We start from the raw sequence: 25,571 nt of genomic DNA, 5'->3' as shown, positions 1-25,571 counted from the left end.
GGCTTGGCCAGGAATGAGATTTACAGAAAAATAGGCATGACTTGTCAAAACGAGCAAAGGGGGTTTATCCTTTTCTGGAGAGATTCAGAAAACATTTGGTAGTCTCTCTTATTTCAAGTAATTTGTTTTGACTGAAAACAAATTCCTAAACTCATGCTGGAAAAATGCTAGCATCTCACTTCTGTGGGTGATGGTCTTTTAAAATATTTATGCACATTTGAAAGCTCTAATAAAAAAAAAAAAAAGTTCTGTTATAGTCTCAGTACAATTAACTTAATGGAGTTCTGTGTCAGTTCTAAATGACACATCAAATTACTCGTGTCATTGCTCTGGTCAGTAACCAAACTCCAGAGTTTTCTTCCAACTAGTAGCCTCTTACTGGCTTAAAGCCCCCCCCGACTGTAAACGGCATAAATCCATTACCTCTTGGTTTCACGCAGACATATTTCACTGCATCTTTTTGCCTTCCAGTTTTAACTTTTCAGTAATAATTTCCTCTTATTCTATATTTCATTCTATGAAAGAATTTGCACCTGTCATCTCTCTTTTGATCACTCAGGGGAAATGCAATATTCCTGAAAGATATGACAGTTCAAGTTTTATGGTCCTAAACAGATTTTCATGGAATAAATTGTGGTAGTTTCCTAGTCTTTTGTTAGACAGACAACCCAGATTCAGTCCATAAGAATGAAGATCCTTGTAGCATCACAGGCAACGTCTTACTGTGCTAAACATGACTAATCTATAGAGGTACCAGAAGGTTTCTCTGTCCTTATATCCAGCAACAAACTGAGGCATGGGGTTACTGATGATGTCTGCATGCCTGATTGCAGTTTTCAATGAAGAAATATTTTTTCTTGGGAATCAGGATCTAAGCACCTGGAAAGATATGAGCCTTCTTTATTCCTCAAATCTTTTTCTGGTATCCAAAGGGAGTAATATGATACACGTGTTTTTTCTTTAGGGCAATGAATGATGCATTAGGATTGTCAGCAGGCTGACCACTCATAACAGGAACCTGGAAACTGGTCTTTTGTACTAACAAGTTGGTGTCATGGGTATGAGGAAGGACTTGGTTGGAAGCTACAGGAATATTCTGGTGGCCTTGGTGACAGTTCTTCAACTATCATATGCAAAATTACTGTCAACAGCCTTATGGCAGAACATACCTGCCTACTTGGCTACTCAAAAATTACACTTTCAGTTTTAATTCAGGGTCATGTGTCCTAAACCAGAGTTGCACTTCTTCATTGGTTATACAGAAACATAGAGTCATAAAATGATTTAGGTTTGAAAAGGCCTTTAAGATCAAGTCCAACTATTAACACAGCACTGCCAAATCCAGACAAAACCGTGTCTCTAAATACCACATCTACGCACCTTTTACATACCTCCAGGAAAGGTGACTCAACCACTTCCCTGGGCAGCCTGTTTCAGTGCTTGACAGCCCTTTGGTGAAGAAGTATTTCCCAATATTCAATCTAAACCTCCCCTGGCACAACTTGAGGCCATTTCCTCTTGTCCTGTTGCTTGTTACCTGGGAGAAGAGACCGACCCCCACCTGCCTGCAGCCTCCTGTCAGGCAGCTGTAGGGAGTGATAACGTCCCCCTGAGTCTCCTCCACTCCGGGCTAAACACCCCCAGTTCCCTCAGCTGCTCCTCACAAGACTTGTGCTCCAGACCCTTCCCCAGCCCCGTTGCCCGTCTCTGGACACGCTCCAGCCCCTCTGTGTCCCTCTTGCAGTGAGGGGCCCAGAGCTGAACACAGGGTTTGAGGTGCGGCATCACCGGTGCCCAGTACAGGGGGGTGATCACCTCCCTTGTCCTGCTGGCCACACTGTTTCTGACATAAGCCCGGATGCTGTTGGCCGCCTTGGCCACCTGGGCACCCTGCTGGCTCATGTTCAGCCATAATATTCTTGTACCATAAGGTACATGAATTCCAAAACTAAAACAGATCCCTCCTTTGCTGACGGAAAAGAGGACTCGTTATATAAAGACATGCCACATACTCAAAATACGTCTTAAAGGAAACCAGAAAAACTTTAAATATCTTGTTTTCCAAATTCTTTACTTTCACTGGTTTGGCAGCCTCTGGTCTGATTTTGTGCCTAGATATAATAATGTGTTTCCTTATTCATTTTTTATTTAATCCATGGACTCCTGTCATTCGTAATAGACTGTGAAGAGTCTTTGCCAGAACTTCAAATGAACAGAAGAATATGTTCTCAATTGCCTTACTCATATATTTTACCATTTCCCTGTTTCACTAGCATAGTAGTTATAAAACAGAAGACAGATTTTCTGTACATTTCAAACAAAAAAGAAAGCAGAACTATGGGTGTGCGGGAGAACAAGTGACTTACTCTTCTGTCTGTATAGTCGGTCACTGTAACTATCCCAGTTAACTCTTCTCAGACATATGAAAACAGATACACAGCAGTAAGAGTGCTCTTCCAAATTTAAGCTCCATGTTAAGTGTACCTATGGTTTGACGGGTCTGCTGAGCTGCTCAGTTAGGAAGGGTTCAGAAAAAAACCTGTGAGGCTGGGGTATGGCAGAAAGGTAAGCTGACGCCATGCAGAAGCACTAAGGATATATAATGCATAGCAAATAATGTAAGAACCTGGAAACTTTGCAACATCCTTTTATACAGGTTACCTTTGCAGATGGGCACGCTTGTTTTTATTTCAAGGAATCACCACGACAGCAGTTCAGCCCATCCTCAATGGCACTGCACTCTGAGCACTGAGGGACAAGTGCCACCACACAAACTGAAATCTCTGCAGGATTTATTCAGACCTAACTTTGAGTCACGGATACAAACCTTATTGCATACCTTTTTGTTTCTAAGCACCTGACAATTAAAATCTCTCTTAAATACCTGGGAATGATATAAGTTTAAATTATTACCTCGTGGAAATGGCAGCCACATTTTCCTTGCAGGAATTCTTTGTAACGTCCCATGGTGATGACAAAGGTGTCAACAACTTCATAGCCAAAATTTTTTGCTGTATCCAGAATAATCAAGTTTTCATTCCACAAGTTTTGCACTTCTGCCTGCATTTCAGACAAAATATCACAATGCCTTGTCAGAAAGAGTGTTTAAAGGTTATTGTATTCTGCCATGGAAATGCATAGCAAAACTGCATTTTGAATAAAGCAGTTAGGTTATACTCCAGGCATTAATTACTATAAATTCACTCTTGAAAATAGCTGTTACACCAAGACTGTTACAGATTTTTGCAGAAATTATAATTACTGTTCCATAGTTGTGCAGCTTCCTTCATAGGAAAATTCCAATATTATTTAAAATATAATTATTGGGTAACTTTTTAATATGTACTTAGCTAATATGTGGTGTAATTCATAAAAAAAACCCCTATTATAAAGTTGTCTATAACAAATGGTGAAATTGTTCCTGTAAAGAAATTTTCAGCTTCAAAAGGAGTATAGGGCCACGGACATCTTAGAAATGGTTATGCTGAAGAACAGGTTATTATTTCTCAAGATGCTGCAGAAAGGCCAGGAACAGAAAAAAGGTTAGCCATAAATTTGGCAAAGTGGTGTGTTTAACTCTGCAGATAGAAAGGCTTTGAGAGTAGCTGGGGTAATTCAGAAGTCCAGAGCACCCAAACCACATGGGCAATTTGGCATACAATTCCAATATTGAAAGGGAAAAGAATGTTGGTTATGCACTGTAGTTGATTTCCAGAGTTTTATACATTTACTGGATGAGAAACTGAAAAAGGTAGTCCTGGGAAGCCTCATCTACCTTTGATCAAAGTTCTGCTTCTTCCTAGGACTGAGTTCTACTAAAAGATGTGGCAGGAGCTATGACAATGTTTCTTCATGTGGATGCCAATGGTTTCCCTACTGTAGCCTAATTTGATCATCCAGGTAAAGGAAATAAGAAGACATTCGGTAAAGACAAGGCAGATATAGTGCTAACGTAGACAGAAGGAATGGGCAAAATCTGACAGGGCAGTCTCCACAGAAAAAAAATGGTGAGAGTAGCAGTAAGTCGCACACTGAATACAGCAGTGTGTTATGGTTGCAAAAAGACATGAACGTTGGTCCCCAGTGTGATAGAAGTGCTGGATGTAAACTATGAAAGCTCATAATTTTCTCCTTTCAACACCTGTGAGTAGCTGGAGCATTACATGCAGTGCTGGTAGGCATCATCTACTCTGTTCTGCCCTCTGGTGCTTCCCAGCCCGGTCTCATCGGTGCATTTTTTAACCTGTTCAATAAGGAACCACCATCCAATTGTAAATAAAAATATGGAATCGAATGAGTTAGACAGCACATTGAAATGAGCCCATCTGTTGCTCTGAGAGTCTTGGATACTATTTAAACTGACTGTAACATCCAATTGACATACCCAAACCAGGCTAGATTCACCGGCACATTCCAGCTGCTCTGTAAAGTTCTGGCTTCATAGGCTGGTTAAGATAGATGTATGGTGAGCCATGTAATGCAGCCAGGTGAGTGAATCCGATCCAGCAGTAACCATGGAGGGAGCCTGGGGAGGGACTTCGCTTGACATGGTGTGAGGAGCAATCTGCCTATCCCCCGCTCGATTTCTCAACTTTGGCAGCAGGACTAATATGGGAGCTTCTTCTGGTTCTTGGGACAGCTGACTGAGCACAGCATCTCAAATGGCATTCTGATTGCAGTGGAATCCATTAAATAAGGCAAATTGGTTTGAATCCATATTAGTAAGCAGTATGAGCAAACACAAACACGAATCTTTCTTTGATCCACTCAAAGCTTGCTCAGCAGAGGTAACATATTTTGACCAGACAGCAAAATTGTTGCTGAAATGACAAGTCTTCCATGAAGATGCACTCTAAATGTACTGAAGCTTACCTGTGATAGAGAATGTATTCCATCCACTGGGAGGTGAAAGCCCATCCCTATGGATTTAATAATTACCAGGATATTTGACAGATTTTCCCTGTTTGTTAAAAAAAAAAAAAAAAAAAGAGGATTTTACTGAACAGACACATCAAAAGACACTGCATTTTTATTTTTTCAAAGCCACTTCAGTGCACACCCATGAGAAAACAAATGAAATGTTTGTATTTAAATTTTTTTGATGTTTCTCATAATATATCATATCAAGACTTGTAATAACACCAAGTACATAACACTACCTGTTCAACACCTTTTGGATAATTTGCAGGTGATTGGAATTAAGCCACTGAACGCCACCTACAATTAATACAGTCTGGTCTGTGTTCTCCAGGGGACGTGATCTGAAACCCAGAAAAGAAAACCAACACATGTTGCTTTAAAACAGATGGCAATCATTTCAACTACATTGCATTGCATTTCAGTGAACTGTATCTGGCATTCTGATCAGAGGCCTGATGTAATTTTCTACTTTTTTTCAGTCACAAAATATGGTCTGCACGCGTTATGTTTGTTTACTGACTTTAATCGTAAAATATGTTAAACACATTTGCGAATAGAATGAGCATACAAACAAGCCAGCAATAGAGTTTGTACGGTACCTCTGCAGCAGTTGTTCTAGTGCTTTTTCAAAAGTCGGTCTCTGGTTTGCATTCATCCAAAACTGGGGGTAGTAGGAGTAACTGATAAATGTTTTCCCCTCATTGATATTATGATAACATTTAACATCATGAGTCTTTTGCCATTCCTGAAGTGTCTTATTCACTCTTTCTATTAGATAGTACATCATCCCTCTGTTAGTTGAGTCACCTATAAAAAGAATCTTTGGATTGAAAAAAAGATATGACTTAGAAGCTGTACACTCCAAAATCCAAAATCTAAGAAAAGAATACAGCTAGTCTGGAAGCTTTTAAACCCCTTCTCATAATGTTCAAGAAATGCGTCTGTGAGCTGCCAGTTCTCCAGCCCTGACATTTCAATACTAACAGCCTCCTTTAGCAAAATCTGTGTGATCTGATTAACAAAAAGCTATATTACGTGCTTCAAAGATGAAAAGTACAGGTTACAGATGGCTAAAGCAGGGCTAAAGTTAGCCCTGTGTTTTTGCTTAAGTTTATATTTACTTCCAGTTGCTAGTACAGAGCCTCTTGCGATTACTTGCAGCTTCCTGCTTTCATTCTCCATTTTTTCATGTGGTTTGTTCCTACACAGCACATCTTGAATAATGGCTGTCTTCCATAAATGTGATTCATTAGAATTTACACCAAAGTAACATACACACATAAACACACACAAATAAATGCATGCAGCTGCTGCATTATTGTAGAGATAGAGTCTTTCTGCAATTTCAGAGGGGGGAAAAAGGTTTGGTTTGGGGTTTTTTTGGTTGTTTTTTGGGTTTGGTTGTTTTTTGGGTTTTTTTTTGGTGAAGACAATCTGAATAGATTAGGGTAGACTTGGCATGTGTGATGTGACCACCAGGAAACATCATGGCCTGAAGGGAGTTAGAAGTGCTGTCAAGATGACAGAAGTACTGCTAGTATAGCAGTCTTCACTGGGCTGCTCTGAACTTGGAAATAAATGAAGAAGTCAAATTTGGGCTTGCTCCTACTTCTTTTGAATCCCCTGACAAATCAAACATCTCTGTATGGGGAGATGACAGACCTTAACATGTAGGGGTTTTTAATGTAATTGCCCTATTTTTACTGGCTAGGACTAGCATTTCTTCCTGCTGAAGACAATATGTAAGTAATGACAAGAGTCCAAAGGGGAGAAGAACCCAGGTTCACTGTGGTATGTCAATGATACTCTGTGTGTAATCATTTATTACCACAGTCACCTCAGCCAGAAATCCACATAGAGGATTTTACACAAATGTAAAACTGAGAGCCAGAATCCCCTTAGAGTTGTAACACAGTAAACAGTCCTGTTCCCTGCTCAGCCGTGTGCTTCTCCTACCTTCTCTGGTGCTCAGGGTAGTTGGCACCCTGTAAGGCAGGTTCTTGTTGTTCGGTGTTTTAATTTGATGTGGTTTGATGCTTTACCACTTCCAACTTGAATATTTGGTTATGCGAATTAAATTCAGACAGCACAAGATTACACGTTGAAGAGTACATTTCCAAAGCTTCTTTTAGAAATTTTATGTGGTGAAAGCATCTTGGACTCCTCTCATCTAATACATGTCTATTTATCTATTCCCTTCAGGAATGTCAGAGTTTTAGGAACTAATTCCAGTTCCTACTATGAAACTATTTTGGTTAAAAATAAGGCACAACAGTGTACCAGTGATGGTTCCCACAGAACACAAGCAGTTTCAGGTGAACATACCCTGATCTGGTGGCAGGGCCAAGAATGAGCATGACAATGACTTGACCTTCCCATGCCTCACTCACGGTGAGCTGCAGAGAAACCCTTTATAGATTATGTATGGTAAAAAAAAAATTAAAACAAGCACTGAGCACATAGAGGCTCTTTTGCCTCCTGTCCTGGACCTCTCAAAGCTGCTTTATAGAGTAAATTCTTGAACAGCTGCTTTCATGCTTGTAACGCACAAACACTTCTCTCACATGCAAGGGGATTTCCAACTCTTTTCACATTGTGTCAGAAGAAACTTCTTTAAACCAAGTATAACATGACTCACAAAGTCAAGGATGCTTGGATCCTTGGAAGGACGGGTTGGAAATTCTCTCTTTCCCTCTATGACAGACACAAACATGCAACATTTACAATTAGGAAGACATTCCATGCTTAGAATATACTCTAATTCTAAAGTAAGTTAACTTGAGGTTTTAAACAACAATTCTTTTAACTTGTGAAATCTGTCGATCTCACCAGTCTGCCTGTATCCCTATCTCTTTAAATCTCCAATTCATAAATTCGTTACTGTAGTATCTAAATTTATATCTATTTAAAAACCAGTTCTCAGATACTAGCAGGCAAGGTTATGAGCTTGGAATGTGGGTTACAAAGAACACATTGTTTTCTGTAAAAACACAAAGCATTATTAGCAGAGTAACAAACAGGCTTTACCGGTTTACACACATAAAGCTGTTGGTAGAACATGCTAGATTATTTATCTTCTAATAACGTGATATCATTTTGTCATCATTACACATGGGGATTTCTAACTGCAAAGGAGCATATTCAGCTATTAATTACACTGATTTGGCAGATGTAGCATTTTTATCTCGCTCTTCATTCTACTGTGACTAGGATTCTGATAGATATTTTCTCCTTCTAACTGTATTTGGTCTATTCTCATCTGCCAGTGACTCCAAATAGCAGAACTACATCTTTCATGGAAAAGAGGGAGAGAAGAACCATGGCCAAGGCCAATGAAAGTGATGCACAGATGTCTTAACTTGCCAACACTGCATTCTCTAGCAATTTAAGTGTGAAGTGTCATTCTAGATATTTCCAAAGTCTCAAACATTGCAGAGCATCATAGATGGAGATCAACTCATCAGTCCCTTTCCCATTTTTTTGCTATGTCCAAATTAGAGCAAAACATTCCACACACACATACCACCTTTACACCATTAGATACTTTAGGCATTGTAGAACTTCAACATTTCTGCAGCTACACACCCACACCAGCAGGGGATCCATGAATCAGTTTTCAAGTCTGCCCTGGGGGTTCTCAATGGCCAGGTCTGCAGATGGGAGGGCACTATATGCAGTCATGGAAAACCAGTACCAGGAGAGACAAGATAGGTACGAACACATCTTAAAGTGGCAATTCTAGTCTGTAAATGCTGTGATGCTGGGCACCATATGAAAACATCAGGTGGGCCTTTAGAATAGTGCTATTGTTGTCCTGTTGTTCTGAAAACATGAAGAGGGTGACAGGAGTCAAAGCAGAGTCCTTTAGAGCTGTCAGTATAACTGGTTGTAAACTGTAACTGTTAGGGCTCAGACATACTTAAATACGATCACAAGACTCATGAGACTGCACACAGCCCGTCTCTGAAGGAGTATGTTCTAAGTCTTAGAACACCTCCAATTTTACTCTTAAGTGGGCTTGTTAGGAGGAGGTAAAGCAGAAGGCTGGGAAATAGATCAGACAGATAATGCTATTGAGTGTCTGAGTGTCCATCTGGGGACATCTACTTATTCCTAGGAGAAAGTGTGGATGGGCAAGGATGAGTCAAAAATGAGACAGATGGCAACATCACACTGTTGAGGAATACAGGTTGTTTCACTCTGGAAATAAACCCGTACACTCAGAAACAGGTCTGCTAAGAGAATCGTCAAGACTTGATGTAAGTGGGGAACAGAGAAATGAGCCAAAGTGGACTTGTGGTTGTATAGAAAGCCAGATCAAAAGTGTAGGTCATCCTCAAAGATGTCAGTCAATTATAGCAACCATAACTGCTTTTAGTCAAGAAGTCTGTTCACATAGGTATGAGCCATACCAAGACTGTATCACTGAAATCAGGCAATTCTGTTAAAATCCAGATATGTTTATAAAACTAGAACTGCAGTATGTGAAACCTATAACCCCTGCTCTCTAGCTCTGATGCAGAGCTCTGAAGTCTGTTTGCAGTTGTTACAGTAGGGTATCAGCAGTCACACTCTGGAGACTTGTGTGTGCTGGGATTTTGAAGGGAACGTTCTCCCCTAAGTCCAGGAGAGATCTCAGATGTAAAGAGAGCTGTGCATTCCTACTAATCCAGTGCATCCCAGCCTGGTGGATGCCTAGCACATCACCAGCAAATCTGCACACATAGAGCATCCATTCATTAAGAACTTGTCTGCATCCCACTTCTAACTATTGGTTCAAATGTGCTGTAAGACGTCTAAATCCTGGAAAAATAAACAAGTTTTTCTTTTTCCTAAAAAAAAGCAAGGTGGAAGAAGAGGACACTTGTAGGTAATCTCACCTGCTTTTCAAACTGCCCTTGTGCAGACCTGGCCAAGCACATTTTGTTTTGGTATGCAGGCGATCAGAAAGAATCTTTGAGTCCACCTTTCATAAGCCAGCTTCATTTTCAGCAAATGCTTAGAAGATTCAAAGGCTAAAATAATTAGTGTTTAACCCAGGAAAAAAACTTATATGTCATTCAACTAACCCAAGCGCTTTGATGAATTAGAATAGTCATTCAACGTAATTGAATGTGTGGTTGCTATGGCCACATTTATTTCTGTAGATTTGCGTGAACTTACTGTAGTTGTGTGTGCCATATGGTTTTTAATAAGATTTGAACCAAGGGCTCTAGGGACGATTCTGTATTTAGCTCTATGACAACAATGAGCAAAAATGATGGCTCAGGTGTGCAGATTACGCCATATCTCATTTTCCTTACAGTCTGGTGCAAGGCTTAGTCATGTACTGTTCAGGTCAATGGGGCATTTGTCTGCAGGATGACTAAAGGATCAGACATATGTAAGGTTATAATTTTATCAGACAAAGAACAACACTTTCACATAGACATGTTTGCAGTGTCTTCTGTTGCAAAAGTTTTGTGTGAAAAATTCCATTACAGCTTAAAGACTTTAAAAGATTGTGTAAGCATAGTGGAATTCACTTCTTAACCAAACCTATCATTATAAATTAACCACACTTAGGAAATTTAAACACCTGTAAGTCCAAAACACTACTTAACTCTAAAATACTATTAAGAAATTATAAGTTAAATTTCCTGTTTTAACAGCTGAATTTTAAGTACTTCAACAAATATTGCCTTTTCATATTTCCTGTCCTTAATTACACATGACTCAATGGTACTTTATTATAACACTAAACTCTGAGTAGTATTTCTTAATGATACACAAAATACATATTCTCCCCTGCTATTGAGGCCAGCTTTCTACATGCTGCTAATTGGTTAAATAATGGCCTGTTAGAACTCCTTTTTCTTCATCCTTTTTTTAAAGTTCTTGTACAAAAATCAAAGCACCATGTCTTCATGGAATTGTATAAATCTTACAGCAAAAGCTCATTAATTACAGAGGATTTTGTTGATTATTGTTAGCAATACAGATAGGATATTTTTATTATGATTGCTGATTTCTTTGATTCAGTTTTGACATAGATGTAGAGTTCCTTAAGAACAACAGAGCCTGCTGCATCTTGTTACCCTTAGTTAAGAGTTTAAAGCGGAGAAAAAAGTCCACTAAAAGTGGACTGAATGAAAATCTACACAGCTAAAATCACCTTAGCCTCAACACTTCAGAATTTTCCTGTTTACTGTGTCTGAAATACAAACACATGACTGACTAGTCTTGCTAACACATCATAAAGCAAAATAAGGCCTCATAAACCGTTTTTGTGGATGTATATCCTTTCTCATACCTCCACCAATCTGAATGTTATTGTTTCACTACAGGTGGTCTTATGTTTTTACAAAACAGCGTTCTGGTTTCAGCTGGGATAGAGTTAATTTTCTTCCTAGTAGCTGGTACAGTGCTGTGTTTTGGATTAAGGATGAGAATAATGTTGGTAACACACTGATGTTTTATGTGCTGCTGTGCAGTGCTTGCACTAAGCCAAGGACTTTCCAGCTTCTCCCTGCCAGCGAGGAGGCTGGGGGTGCACAAGAAGCTGGGGGAGGGGACGGACACAGCCAGGACAGCTGACCCAAACGGACCAAAGGGACATTCCATACCACATGGCATCAGGCTGAGCAACAGAACTGGGGGGAGTGGGCTGGGGGTGCTGTCCCGCTGCTCGGGGACTGGCTGCGCATCAGTCTGTGGGTGGTGAGCAACTGCACTGTGCATCACTTGTTTTGTGTATTCTTTTATCATTATTATTATTTTCCCTTCCTTTTCTGTTCTATTAAACTGTCTTTTTCTCAACCTGTGAGTTTTACTTTTTCTGTCATTCTCTCCCCTGTCCCACTGCGGGGGAGTGAGCAAACGGCTGTGGCTGTGTGGTATTTAGCTGCCTGCCGGGTTAAAGCACAACACACAGAAACAGCTTAGCTCAAACACAGTTTTATATGCACACAAACTAAAATAACAGTTAATGATGATGTGAAATCAATTGGAAGTCATAGCCAGGGAAAATGAATTTGTTACAGAGAAAGGAGATGATAACTTTAGAGATGAGCTCTGAAAAACAAATCAATTTTAATATAAGACATGAAAGCAGTCTGGAGTTAGAAAACAAATCAGAAAGTGTTTTTGAGGATTATTTATGATGCAGATAGGCAAGAAGTGCTCTGTTTGGGTGACCATAAACATATTTCAGAAACATTGACAAACGGATAAAAGAAATTAATGAGCAAGAGACATATCTGAATACTGCATTTTACTGTTCTATGAAACACGAGGAAAACAGAATAATAGCAGTTAAAGATACAGTTGATCTTGGATGTGCTGCATTTCAGCCAAAATGAGTATTCACTTTACATCTTTCATCAGTTGCTGAAGCACATCCAGATCAGGGACATAGCACAGCAGTGGTTAAATCGTTGCATGCTTCCCTTCACATTCATTAAAAGTAGCAAGACAAGTAGGCTTTTTTTCTTTCTCTCTTTTTTTTTTCCCATATAAAGCGCCTTTTTTTTTTTTTTTTTCACATAAAGCTAATAGGGAAGCATAAGAAAACAGCCTGCAGTTAATCATACTTGGAATTCACAGTGGCATAGAGATTAACACCTCCTATTTAAACGAAAAGACATAGTCATGTACATATATATTGTTTATGATGTCTTATCATAATGCTTTTAATTATAAGAAATAAAGCCAGCAGATCAGAATCCCGAAACCAAATTATATTTTTTCCAGGACAAAAACCAGAGACTTCAGCCTAGTGAAATACAAATGTTGCTACTTGCTTTACCTGTGGCTCCTGGTGAAACCTTGCATGACTGAGTTTTTTATGAAGGTATTCAGAAGTGAAATTCAGTCATAGAGGGTTGTTAGTGTTTTGATGAAAGGTATGATGTCATACGTTACAGACATACATGTCTCTGCTTTCCTGAGAAAGGATTGTTAGCTATGTGAGGTGTATGGAGGTTTTATTGCCTTAGTTCAGAATAGACTTTGAGCAAGAATTCAGATGTAGATCATGATACATGACTTCTTTTGTAAAGGAATTTGAACTCCAGAGAGGACATTTACACAAGCTGAGTATTCAAAGTGTGGTGGCATACGAAAAAATCCCAGAATACAGAGGCACACAGGTTAGTTGAGCCCGTTTTGAGAAGTCATCACACAAGGGAGTTCTGTTGTTAGCTAACTTCAGCAAATGACAATACAAATCTAACAGCATTCCAGATCATCTCAATGCCCTCATTTGGGTTGATGATTTTTGCCCTTGTTCTGCACTCTTGTTTTGGATTTTTTTTTTGTTGGGGTTTTTTTTCAGTCTTCTTATATTTCCAGCATTGAAACTTTCTGCTTATTTTATTATGGAAACTGTGATGTTGTTAGTTTGAGAAGTTAGTGATCTCTGTAAAGCTTAAAGACAAGATATATAATGGTTTGAAACAAATATCACAAATTAGGAAATATAAATATATATATATGGCTATCAAAATCTCTTGTGTAGTAAAAATGTATTTGTTCATAAGAATTATATCTTGCTGGTTACTTAATACTCCCTTATAAAAGATTCAGGTTGCTTAAACATATATAATAGCATATAATACAACCGACAAGCAAAAATCTCTTTCAGTGAGCACATGAAAAAAACCCACTTTTCCTACTACATTGCTTAGACTGTATAAAGTTTGTGTTAATCACAGGCAGAATCAGGACCTCATCACCCAAGCAGAGGACTATTTTTATTCATCTGACTTAGCTATGAAGAAAGTCTGAGCTCTTAAGTTTTACTGACATGAGGGAGTTGTCCATGGTCTACATTTATTTAGTGAAAGAAGAAAAATGCTATTGCAAAATGCCACAAAAAGTTAAAACCACTGCAAAGTGATGACAAAAATAACATCAGAGTGGAAGATATAGGAGAAACATACTGAAAGGGGAACGTGTGTTAAGTTATGACTTTAAAAGAATAAACCAGTTACATAGATATCTGTGTAAAAGGAACAGGAGTGGTTCAGCAGATTTCTACAGAGCAGTGAAGGTTATCAGGCAATGACAGAAGACTTTTGCGGAAGGTGCAGAATGGGAAACAAGTGCAATTAGTTTTACAGAGATTTTTCTTGCATGGTGTTAATGTAGACCACATAGGATCTGGCTCTCATCTGGCACTAGAACAGATCAGTGACTTCAGAGAGTCAGAACATAGTGGGATTTGAATTAGGAAATCAAGCTCACAAACATTCAATTCGTACACTTGGTTTTAATGGACCCTTAACACAGTCCTGTTTTTGACACTGGGGAATGTGAGTGATCAGAATGAGGAGGTGGGAATGTCAGCATAATCCTCCCAGCAATACCCTGGCAATCCACTTCCACAGTGGCATACTGTTCCTCTGATATCCATCAACTGTCTGACCAAAGCATGTTTGCTTTTTGCAGCAGCCTGATGTCTATGGAAATTAAAGACCAAAGCAAAACTATGACATTCTTCTATATTTTTTGCTGTGGTCAATCCAGAAGTGCTTGTTTTGTACATGAGGAGCAAATCAAGCTTCTTCTTTGTCATATAAATGATTTTTTTTAAATAAAAATATGTGAGGAGAAACCCACAGCTCTATAGTAATGGAGAAAACCGCAGGCAAAAATAAAGCCAAATGGCAATGAAGGATTTTGTGCAGGACAAGAAATCAGCAGAACAGAAAGAGGAAATGATAATCAAAAGACTATTATTTTTGTATTTGCCTATATAGAAATGGTCTCTGATTTTATCAAAATTCTGCTTTTAGTTACTATTTTCTTACCTAGGCAATACACTATAAAAATTTTTAGAACAATTAATTACTTACTTTCTGGATACTTGTATCCTCAGTAAGGTACCTGAGCCTCAGATCAGAGCTCTCTCTCAACAGTTTTACAGTCATAGCATGCTTATTAAGAAGACCTTGTATTTCCAAGCAATCACCTTAGAAGCTTCACTACAAGAAAAGAATGTGCAAGAAGACTTGGTAAGATTAGTGTGCACAAGCAACGCCATGCATTAGGTATGCAGCAGAAGAAACCCAAGTTGCATGTCAGGTGTGAGAGAAACTGTGACAACAATGAGCATCCATCCTCCATTTACAGTTCTTACGTACTCACTGCAGGTCTAACTGGTAACCACATACACCGTAGATCTTGAAACTCCACTGGTGTGACCTATGCGAAATGGCAGCAGACAACTGTGTCTGCATATGAAGCTAAATTATGGATAGTGGTTCTTTTTGTCCCTGTGGATTTTCCATCTGAATCTTTTTCCATTTATAATAAAAGGATTTTTCTTACACATCAATCGTAACAGTGTTTCTAAAGCTTCAGGAGACTAAATACCCAGGTAAATAAAAATCAATAAAAATGTCAAATCTGTTACATACCTTTCTGCCCTCCATACATCGCTGGAGCTCAGGCTTGGCGAGCACCGAGTACTGGCAGCCATGGGGCTGCCACGTTATTTCTCTCCAGTCACAGGTCCTGTTGTCAGAGCAGCTGAGGCAAGGGACGATCCACTGCCCTGGAAAACAGCAACAGGGTGTCAGCACCTCCTCTGTATTTTTGTTAGTAGCTTTATTATACAGCAAGCAAAGTATTTTTGAGCATTTTGTCATGGGGGCTTTCACTAAATTAAATGCCCTCCAACCCTTTGAAGAGATTATTTCCTTCCTCTGTGGCAAGGGGTTAAAGTGAACCTTTATCTAAAGGTGCAAAGTGGATAACCAGGTTCTGGAGTAGGAGGTTCTGTTCCAGCTGAATATTCTGCTCAGGTGGGGAACCAAGGGCTGAATTTAGACAATTCCTCTTTCTTGTAGCCACCAGTGCTGACCACTGTGAAACCCTTCCTCACACTGGCCCTTCCTTTTGCCTCCTGGCCACCCCTGGGGCCAGGCATGCCTTGGCACTCCAAGATTTCTATTGCCACTTGTGGATCTTGCCCTCAGCTCCATCTGCAGCCCTTTTGCAATCCAGGGCTGAGGGCTGAAGGCTCCTTCCTAGCTTCCTAGCAGTGGTATGAAGAGACAGAGAAGTGCAAGGTCTCAGTTAACACAACAGGTGCCATGCAAACACCTTTTATTGCATTGTGCCTTTTGAGTGACAGAGCAGGGACAGAATGGTTGATTGGTTTGAGGTCTGGACTCAGAGACTCCCACTGCTGTAGAGTTCTTCATAAATTATGGGAAAGTTGTTTTGGGCAGCGGTAGTTATTTTAAAATTATATGAAAACTGAGCAGTTTTTTTCCCGACATTGTAATTTTTCATTCAATCCAAATACATGAAAGTTCTGGCAATGTCTACAACATCTGAGACCTCTCATTTTATAGAATATTTTCCTGAACATTCCAGACATTTATGAGCTGATCTGGTTTTACATAATAAACTAAAAAAGTAGAACTATATAAAATAAATACTGAGGAGCTGAAACAGCTGAACAATAAAAGTTTAAACTTTGGCAACTGAAAGTGATAAGTACCTTTTGAAAAGCTTCTTTGAAATTGATTTATATTCACCAGCTCTCTCGCTATATTAAGAAAAAAATAGATCCATTTTTGGCATATACTAAAGGTTAGTGGCAAATGTAAAAAAAATTAGAGGACAACGATATATGAAGATAAACTCATGCTTATAGGAAGCACTGACATTTAATGCTAACAGAATAGTCGCAGTTTTTAAATTTACATAGATGTGTGTAAATTTATGCATTTTTAATCCAGTTACGAACTTTTCCTATCGTAATTTCCCAACAGTCAATGCATTCTTAACCTTCAAAAATAAGATTGTACTAAAAGTTAAAATTAATCTGATATAAAAAGAATAAGACAATTAACGCTGAAAAATTGCAATCAATATTAGTTTGGAAATATAGCTTATTTTCTATTGCAATTATGAGTTGCTTTCCCCCCATTTATACAAGGTAGCAGTACACAATGCAGTTTTCAGCATCATTTCAATCTGCATTTTGTGGTGCTTCAGCTGAAAGAGTTGGCATTGGCCCTACCAGGCAAAGGAAAATTCACCTATGATTCAATGAAAGAGAGCAGGAAAGAGCGAGTTGCTGTTAGTTTATTCAAAAAATAAAAGTTGGTTAAAAAAAAGTCTTACGAAAGCCTATAAGTAGAAGGTTTACACAGGAAGAGTGAAAGTAAACCAGATTTTTGGTTCATTAGGGCAGTTTATCAGTTGCATGCATAAATTTTCTGCTTAAGATACGAGATTAAACATCGCCAGTGCTCCCAAAAACTGGTCACCTAAAATGGCATGAAAAGAAATAAACTTTTAAAATAATTCATTAGGACTGTTTATCTTGTATTCAAAAAATATTAACCTAAAGTTAGAAATTTTAACCAATAAAGGCTGTACACTTAATTTGATGGGGTTTTTTATTCTTTCGGCCTCTTTTATTTTGGTTCAACCTTTCCCATTGTCATAGTCACAAATACACATATTCTGCTTACAAGATCAAAATCAGTTTCTCTACAGTGCTGAACAGTTATCCACATAAAAAGAAAAAAATTCTAAACTGAAAACTCAAAATTTAAATATTTAACCTAAGCTGATGCTAAAAATAGTTTATAGTGGATTTATGGCAAGTTTACTGTTATTTTTGGTGTCTATTTGGTACCCTAAGACTAATTTTTTTTTCTCTATGAATGGTCTATATAAATATATTTTCCTTTTGCTTTTAGCTGCATTTATGAAAAACAAAAGTAAAAATATTTTTAAAAGGACATGATTTTTATGCTACAGAATAAATGGCCTTAGACCTATAGACATGTCCAAGCTGAAATATTCTCCTTGTAACTGAAGGAGACACTCATCTTGAACAGCAGAGCAGTTCACGTCTCTGCTGGACCCAAACCTAGATAGCTGTTGAATGCAAAGGGAGAGCTCGTACACAATTATGTTAAATTATATACAGTTGCAGAAAGTATGGGAAGTGAGATACAACTGAAACACATGTCACAGCAGCTAGGCAGAGCATTAGATGTGAAGCTGTGATCTCTTACCCACCAGATTTTGTAATTGTCTGCAAACCAAATTTCCACAGACTGCAGCATCCCGATTCGCCTGCAGGGATTTAGCACAACTTGGGGTTCTCATGAGGAGTCAAACACACAGTTAATGGTTGCTGACTTCTGTATTATTGATAATACAGCAATACTGAACCAAGAGCTAATCTTCCTATGATAGCCTGGTTTGTTTGAACCCCATTGAATCAAAGGGAATCTTCTGAAGGAAAAACGATTTTTGTTGCTATGAAAATCATAAATTCATTCCATGACCTAAACAAGATGGAAAGAAACTCCCCCTGTTGAATATTCCAAATTATATTGGGGGGGGAGAGGAGAGAGAGAAATCATGTAAGTTAAATTCCTATTTGGTAACGTGCTGAGCTTCCTCCAAAGAACAGTGCCATGGTGACTAGGACAGGAAAGTCAGTTCTGCCTTTGGTTAGGACCTGAACTACTGTCTCTGCACTGCATCAAAGGACTGGAAATGAGACATGAAATCCTGGTTGTACTGAACTGCACTATCTCATCTCTATCTCTGCTGCTCTGTCTCAGCCTCTGCCTGTGTATGCACAAACGCAAGCTTTTGCCAGCACAGATACTTTTTGCTGGGATAGCACCTCAGCATCACTATACAACTAAGCTGTACCCTGGGGTAAGATCAGGTATGATGCTGCCTTACTTCTGCAGAAGTTTTGATTATTCTTCTGGAAGGAAATGACATTGCTTGGCTCCTCTGAAAATTTAACTGAAGTAAAAGGGGTGTTGCTGCTTTAGCTGGGAATGTGCAATTGTTCCCATGTGTTAGGAAAACGTTCACTGCCAGGATTAGGATATCATTAGGTTGTTACAAATTTGGAATGATTTTCCGCAAAAAGCCATGCTTTCCAGTTCCAGTTGGAAGTTGTGACGTGCATTAAAACTATACAGTCACTTGTTGCCAGATACTGCAAACCCCACTTCTAGGCTCATTAGACACCTCTTGGCAAATTCACTTTATAAGCACAAATTATTCTTCCCTGTTTAATATACTTGTCCTTTGAGACTACATCTCCTGAAGTTTGTTTCCATTTTAATAGTGTATATTATTCACAATAAGGCTGTAAAAGACATTTTATATTCAGCTTCACTTAGCTAGATGCAGTTATATATTCAAAAGAAGCATGTTATATTTCAGGAGAAACAGACTGTCTGCCCCAGAAGGACTCTTCTATGGATTTGGTTTGGGCTTTCTAGTCAGGAACTAATACACACATAATGTCCTGATATAGTAGCGTAGCATAGGTTGTGTTTCTTTATGATTAACAATTTGCTGTGTGATCAAAATACACTGCTAGGCACCACAGTGTCTCCTTTGTGTGTTCACTTCAGATAACAAAAAATTAATGTGTGCCTCTGTTTCACATGAAGTGATGCATTCAGGCAGTTCTCGCATTCCTTTTACTTTGTATTGATTATCCCATGAATTTGTTGAAATTTACTGTGGTGAGAAGCTGCTCTATCTATGGCAAGATAAAAAATACAGTTGTGTTAGTAGACCATAAAAGAGCGTTGAGTTATTTTTCATTTGTCTAATAAATGGTCAGAATTATTTATTGTCTAATCCAGCAACAACTTAAACTATGAATAAGGCTGCATACCTGAATAGTCCTGTGGATTATTCAGATTTGTTAAAGTACATTTGCATAAATCTTTATGCAGCTGTAAACTGTAAACCATGTAAACATTAATATCTGTCTGACAGTCTGTTGCAGTCTGGATTCTCACTAAACCAAAAGGATGTCTTGATTGTATCGGTTATTCTATAATGTTTGATTCGTCCATCTTGTTTTTTAAGATGTAAATTTATATTAAAAATAGTAACTGTTTGAAACTGTAAATTGTTTTTGTGTTTCCAATATAGAAGAAGAAATATAAAATTCAAATGGATCAGAATGTGTGTTCTTTTTCTAAAACTAATTTTTATTTTGAGTAAATAATCCCTTCCATTTACAATAAAGGATTTTTATGTTAAATTGTTTTGATGGAAATATTTGGGTTTGATGCATTTTAAAGGCTACATGACAATAATTCAGTCAGTGGTGGATCACTGATTAGAAACTTCTTAGAGAAAAATTGTCACAAACTAATTAACATGATTTTAAAATCTGTAACTATTATGAGTTATTAGTTACATTCATTGTGAATAGGTTAGTGCATGTTCATAGAAAAGAGGAAACATAATTTTCAGGTTTACTTCGATGAAGTGCATGAGTTAATTTTCAGAACGGGATTAAGTACAAACCTTTTGTGTCCCCAGCTTCACAGGTCTTAAACATCGTCTCTGAAATTGCTAAGAGGTATTCATGAGATAGAGGCTGCAAGCCACAGGACTCCTCTGGACGAATTCGAGATCCACAGTCCTGAATTGAAATGAAATCTGTGAAAGACAGCACTGCACCCATCCATATGACTTTGAAATCCTCTTCAAGGACATTTAAAGAGGAAAAAAGTTATTTGGGTTTGGTTCTGCGTTCATTCATCCTTTGGTCTTCAATATGTATTTTTAATATGAAAAATAGAATCCTTTCTCCATTCAGACAATGCTTTTATAATAAATTATCCCAATCCACAATGAATGTACAAGATACTAAAGATATAAGAAAATTTGTTAAGGCAAACGTACATAACATTCAAATAATGTCATGTTGTCTCTACTTATCATACAATCTCTACCTATTTGCCCTTTGCAATATTGCATGCATATAGAATACATTTCTGTGATGAAATACCCCAAATTAGCTTGAGGAGATAGAGGTGTGTAAACGAAAAGAGAAAGATAACCCCAAAATTTCAAGGGGAAAATGTTTGAACTAGTAGAGCCGTTACAAAGACTTATTAGGGGTACTGAAGGAAAGGATTTAATATAACTATGAATATAATCTCCTTGTGAGTCTTAATGTGAGATGTAATCCATAGTAAACATTAGACATTACCATAAGATTAACATAAATAATTGAGATTTTTATGTTTAAAAACAATAATCTTTTAATTAAGTTTTTTCATGGAAAAGAATCTGACCTTTTTTCCTGTTCTAGTTAGAGAAGAGTTCACTAAGAGTAATAACACATACATATTTTATCTATGTTTATACTTGGATACAGAAATATGGACTGGATATTAAATCAGCAAAATGTAGTAAATAACATGAAACTGCTAATGCACTGGCTTATACTGTAAAAACACTTCATAAGGCATTTCTCACATTTTGTAATTTCTGATAAATTTTATAGGCATTAGCAAAAACATATATGAAAATTAGTTATTGCCAGATGCCTAAAAAATTAACAGTAACAACCTGGAATACCAATAGATAAATTTTAAATTAACTTTCTTAAAATTTGCAAGTGAAAAGTGTTATTTGCTTTTAGAAAGCTTGAACATTATTCTATATGGAAGGGCAGAGGTGCCCCCAGCTCCCCAAAATTTCAGATGAAATATCCAGGTAGTGATTCCTAACCATAAGTTTTAGCACATATGGATTCTTACATTTTAAGTAATGGGTTATATCAATTTCGTGCCTTTCAGTTACAGTTTTCAAGCATCCACTGGTAAGATACAAGTAACATCACAGCATTTGTAACATTGGACAATTCTTTTGGAAATTTTAGACATCTACAGTATATACGGCTGCATGAGCTCCTCACTCTAGTTTGCCTTTCTCATTTCTGCAGAGAAATAGCATTCCTAGGACATTTTTAATCTGTTTTAGAGGTGCACTTCAGGATAAAATGAGTCACATCCCAAAAATGCCTTTCTCCCTCAACTGTAACGAGAGTTTAGAATGATTCAGAGTCCAATATCCACATTAGTTCAGATGAATCTCCTCAAATTACTTTGCAAAAATACTCATCCTCCATAGTGCATTGCCCTAACGGCTGCTATTGCCAATTGTTTCATCAGAAGATAGGAGCATTCTGGAGTACATGTTAGCTTGAGACATAGTGTCTGCTACCTCATATTTCATTGTCTTCCCCCTGTTTCTGTGTTGTGATAAGCTGACCAGAACACAAGGAGGGTTTTTTTTCACCAAACCTGAAAAGCTATAAACCTGAGACTTAAAACAGTGAAAAAGATAATGTTATGACAAAGGAGAAAATATGAAAAATTACTCTTGGCAATTATTATTTGATGTGCTTTTCTTATAAAATATTGTATTAAAAATGCAGTTGTGGCCATTTCTGGCTAAATGGAATATTTATTAGTCATGGTAATGTTCAATAATTCAAAATTTGCCTTTTTAAAGAATTGCATATACTTAGTACTACTAATTAGTTACAAACAAACTACACAAATGGAAACACACTTTTACTGGAGTGTGTCTGTTTCAAGGAGTATTCTTGTAACCAAAAACAGTAATAAAATGTAATTTCTCCAAAAAGAAAAAAATATTTTGTTGGTCTTTTCTTTACCAAAGCATGCTGATTCCTATTTTTATTTTCTAAAATGATACTAAAATTAATTTGGCAACTGTCATGTAATGTCATTCACTGTTTCCATGAAACTATGCTACATCTAGGATGCTATGCCTAAATTAGACAAATGAACAAACAACAATTATGTCCTAATATTGGCAAGGTAAAACTTGATAGTAGGGTATGTGCCACTGATACAGATGGAGATATGAATCCATCCTCTGATTTAGTAAATACTGGTGTGTCTTGATTATGAAATCAAAACCCAAAGTGAAATAATTGTCTCACAATTATTCCTATCTCATTAAATTCCATGGTGGGGGGAAAAAATAAAGAAAAAATCTTCCCACTGACTTCAAAGGGTTAAGGTCATTTTTGTGCACAAAAAGTCGGAGAAATGGTAGATATGTATGAATTTTTTTGTACAGTTGTCCTGTTCTCTGCCTAATGCTCTATAACTAGGGAAAGCTGTTATGACAGAATGAATGGTACAGTATCTTCTGGTGTTAAACTGTGATATTGTCTTGGAGTCTGTAGGTCTGGACACACTGTACAGCTATTTGACAGTATTACTTCAACTAACATTAACATCAGAAAGCTCCTACCTTGCAGTAAAACAATTTGCACAGGACTTCACAAGAAAGCCCGAAATTCCTGAACGTGCTGCCATTGCTCTCAACACAGTGCCATAAAATAACTTAACAGGGATTTCCTTGTTCGTACCTCTGCCCAGGGTATGTGTTTAAACAAACAAAAATTGATTTTAATTGCATTCCTTGGACAATATCATTAATGACAGTTTCATGTGGCTGGTTTATTACTAATCACAATCAATATGCAGGTCAAACTACGTCACTAATTCCCTTTGACTTTGTTGTGTTTTCAAAGTATGCAAACCATGAATTTTAACAAACACTGTGTTTAATATGCAATTCAAATCTGAAACTAAAGGGTCATGAGGGATTGTGAATCACTGAACAAGCCTTATTTGTTTCATCTTTACTTTTGTGGGAGACCAATCCTTTATCATCATTGACACATTTAATATAATGTGCAAAATGAACCTGTGGCAGCTACAGATGTCCCACAGCTCCACCAATGAACGGCACATTAAGGACTTTTCTAACTGCCTGCGGGTTTTTAAAATTTTCTTCAGGTGCTGCAGTGACATGACATCCCTCTTGCCTTGCCCAAAGATGAAACATCTAGTGATCTTAAGTATGTTTACAAAAGATCACTCATGGCAAAGATGAGAGCCAGACATGTAAACTTAAATGATAGCTCTTGCTCAGTGTCTGTTGCCCTGCAAACCTTCACTTTTAGAAGGCAGACATAAAAAGGCCCTTGAAATGTCTGGATTAGAATCAAAAGAAAAATTTCCCTGCATTACGTACTTCAATGCACAGTTAGAATCAACTCTTTATAAGACTGGTTTGGCATTTCACTAGTAAAGTCACTTTTATCTTTACCAAAGATTTTCTGGACACTAGCAAATAAAAGAGGAATAAAGCTTTCCTCTGTACATCTAGATAGCTTTCCGTCAGTATCAGTTGATACTTAGAGAGTGATCATTTCTGGAGTCTATCTGCTGTGTGAAATGAGAATTGTTTCTGTTCAGACCACACTACAGTGAACTTGATTCCTCACAAAGTTTTGGCCTTTAAGAGGTCACACAGATTTTTGAACCTGCTAGTTTACAGTTTTCTCAAATTACTAGTTTGGTGTTATTCATGCATATGTAATTTCATTTATTTACAGTCTAGACAGCTGATTTGATAAGAATTTTGTTTGTTTAGCTCAGCTATCAATAACTGCACTGTATTTCTTCTCAACTATATACTTATGCATATGCATATACATACATAGTTTCAGTCAAGTGTACATAAACATAAAAAAACCCCAAAGTTTTAAAATCATATGGATCTCTGTGTGTGAGAGAGATAGCATTATAAGCATTACAAAGCATTATAAAGATGATCTGCACTCATGCAGCTAATACCATGGAATCAATGTCATATACATAATACCATTGTAGTTGCAGTTATGCTTTAGATTAAGAGATCTAACTTAACTATTAATGGATTTTTAATTGCTGTTGTACTTTTTTTACTACCTCCACCATAATAAAAGAATGATTACACTGAAAATGCAGTAATTGGCTATAGATTAACCGCATAAGCCATTAAAAGGAGAGAAGAAGTCCATGACTTTCCTGGGAGAGCTTGTATTGAATAGTGACAAATTGTCCATCTGTGTTTGAACGGTTGGTACTTCAGGAGTAACAGAGCACCACATAACAACAAAAAAGTTACTTTTAGCATCTACAGATGCTGCTACCTGTCAGCTCAGAAAGGCATTTTAAAATAGGAAGGTAGGATTTTCAGAATTTTCTGGAATAACCCAACTCTGTCCACTCAAAGCTGTTGCTGAAACTAATTTTCTGTGGAGCTAGACTTATACTAATTAATTTCATGCTTTGGAAACTTCCACCCAGGATGCCTGTATCCAGGCTCCACACTCAGCTTTGTCAGTAAAAGTCATTCTCACATTGGTATTAAAATCCCTAGCGGTCAATGGGCGTGGTGGGCTCAACACTTTGAAAACCAGGTGATTTCTGCTTAGGTACTCACATCTGAAATTGGACCCAGCCCAAATCACTGGAAGCCTGTCCCTACCAGACTAATGAAGGATCAGCATATCAGAATGTTTTAAACTAAAGAACAAGAGAAACATAACTGAGCTCACAGAAATTCATTTCAGCATTGCATAAAACCAACATGTAACCAAAATCCTGCATCTGTTTAACACCCAGAGCCCACGTGTGTCTGGGAACTAGATGAGACAAACCTTGTTCCCTTGGCAAAGAAGGGAGGAAACGTCTCCATCCACTGAGCTCTGACTCTGCAGTCCTTTGGCCAGCATCGCCCGTCAGCCTGGCAGGTCACCCAGCCACCTCCTCCAAGGCACCGCAGCCCTGCCTCATCTTATGGGGCTGCCGGGGCTGCCTTATTTCTTGTGACTGTTTACATTTTTGAGGCAACAGAACCAAGCTTGTTGTGAAAGAGGTGATTTTGAATGCTTTTCTGTTGGCCTTTGTAGGCTCGTTGACTTAACCTTATTTAATCTGGTTCTATTTAAGCTGACCTGAGTTTCTCATTAAATCCTTTCA

The 25,571-nt window shown here is 37.8% G+C and overlaps 1 protein-coding gene across 2 annotated transcripts in view; it reads right to left on the bottom strand.

The window, feature by feature from the left end:
- The window catches only part of CPED1 (cadherin like and PC-esterase domain containing 1), a 155,106-nt gene that overhangs the window by 6,654 nt on the left and 122,881 nt on the right, over nucleotides 1–25,571 (bottom strand). For both annotated transcript variants that reach the window (XM_027809038.2, XM_027809039.2), the window contains exons 17-22: nucleotides 20,233–20,350; nucleotides 15,321–15,457; nucleotides 5,520–5,740; nucleotides 5,160–5,261; nucleotides 4,873–4,960; nucleotides 2,914–3,060 (exon numbers count right to left, since the gene is read on the bottom strand). In XM_027809038.2, the coding sequence (XP_027664839.2) occupies nucleotides 2,914–3,060; nucleotides 4,873–4,960; nucleotides 5,160–5,261; nucleotides 5,520–5,740; nucleotides 15,321–15,457; nucleotides 20,233–20,350 (813 nt within the window). The remainder of the gene's footprint in view (nucleotides 1–2,913; nucleotides 3,061–4,872; nucleotides 4,961–5,159; nucleotides 5,262–5,519; nucleotides 5,741–15,320; nucleotides 15,458–20,232; nucleotides 20,351–25,571) is intronic.

Source organism: Falco cherrug, chromosome 5 (assembly GCF_023634085.1).
Source record: "Falco cherrug isolate bFalChe1 chromosome 5, bFalChe1.pri, whole genome shotgun sequence".
NCBI classification, from domain to species: Eukaryota; Metazoa; Chordata; class Aves; order Falconiformes; family Falconidae; genus Falco; species Falco cherrug.
The sequence above is the reverse complement of the archived record's forward strand: the minus strand, read 5'-3'. Positions and strand labels throughout refer to the sequence as shown.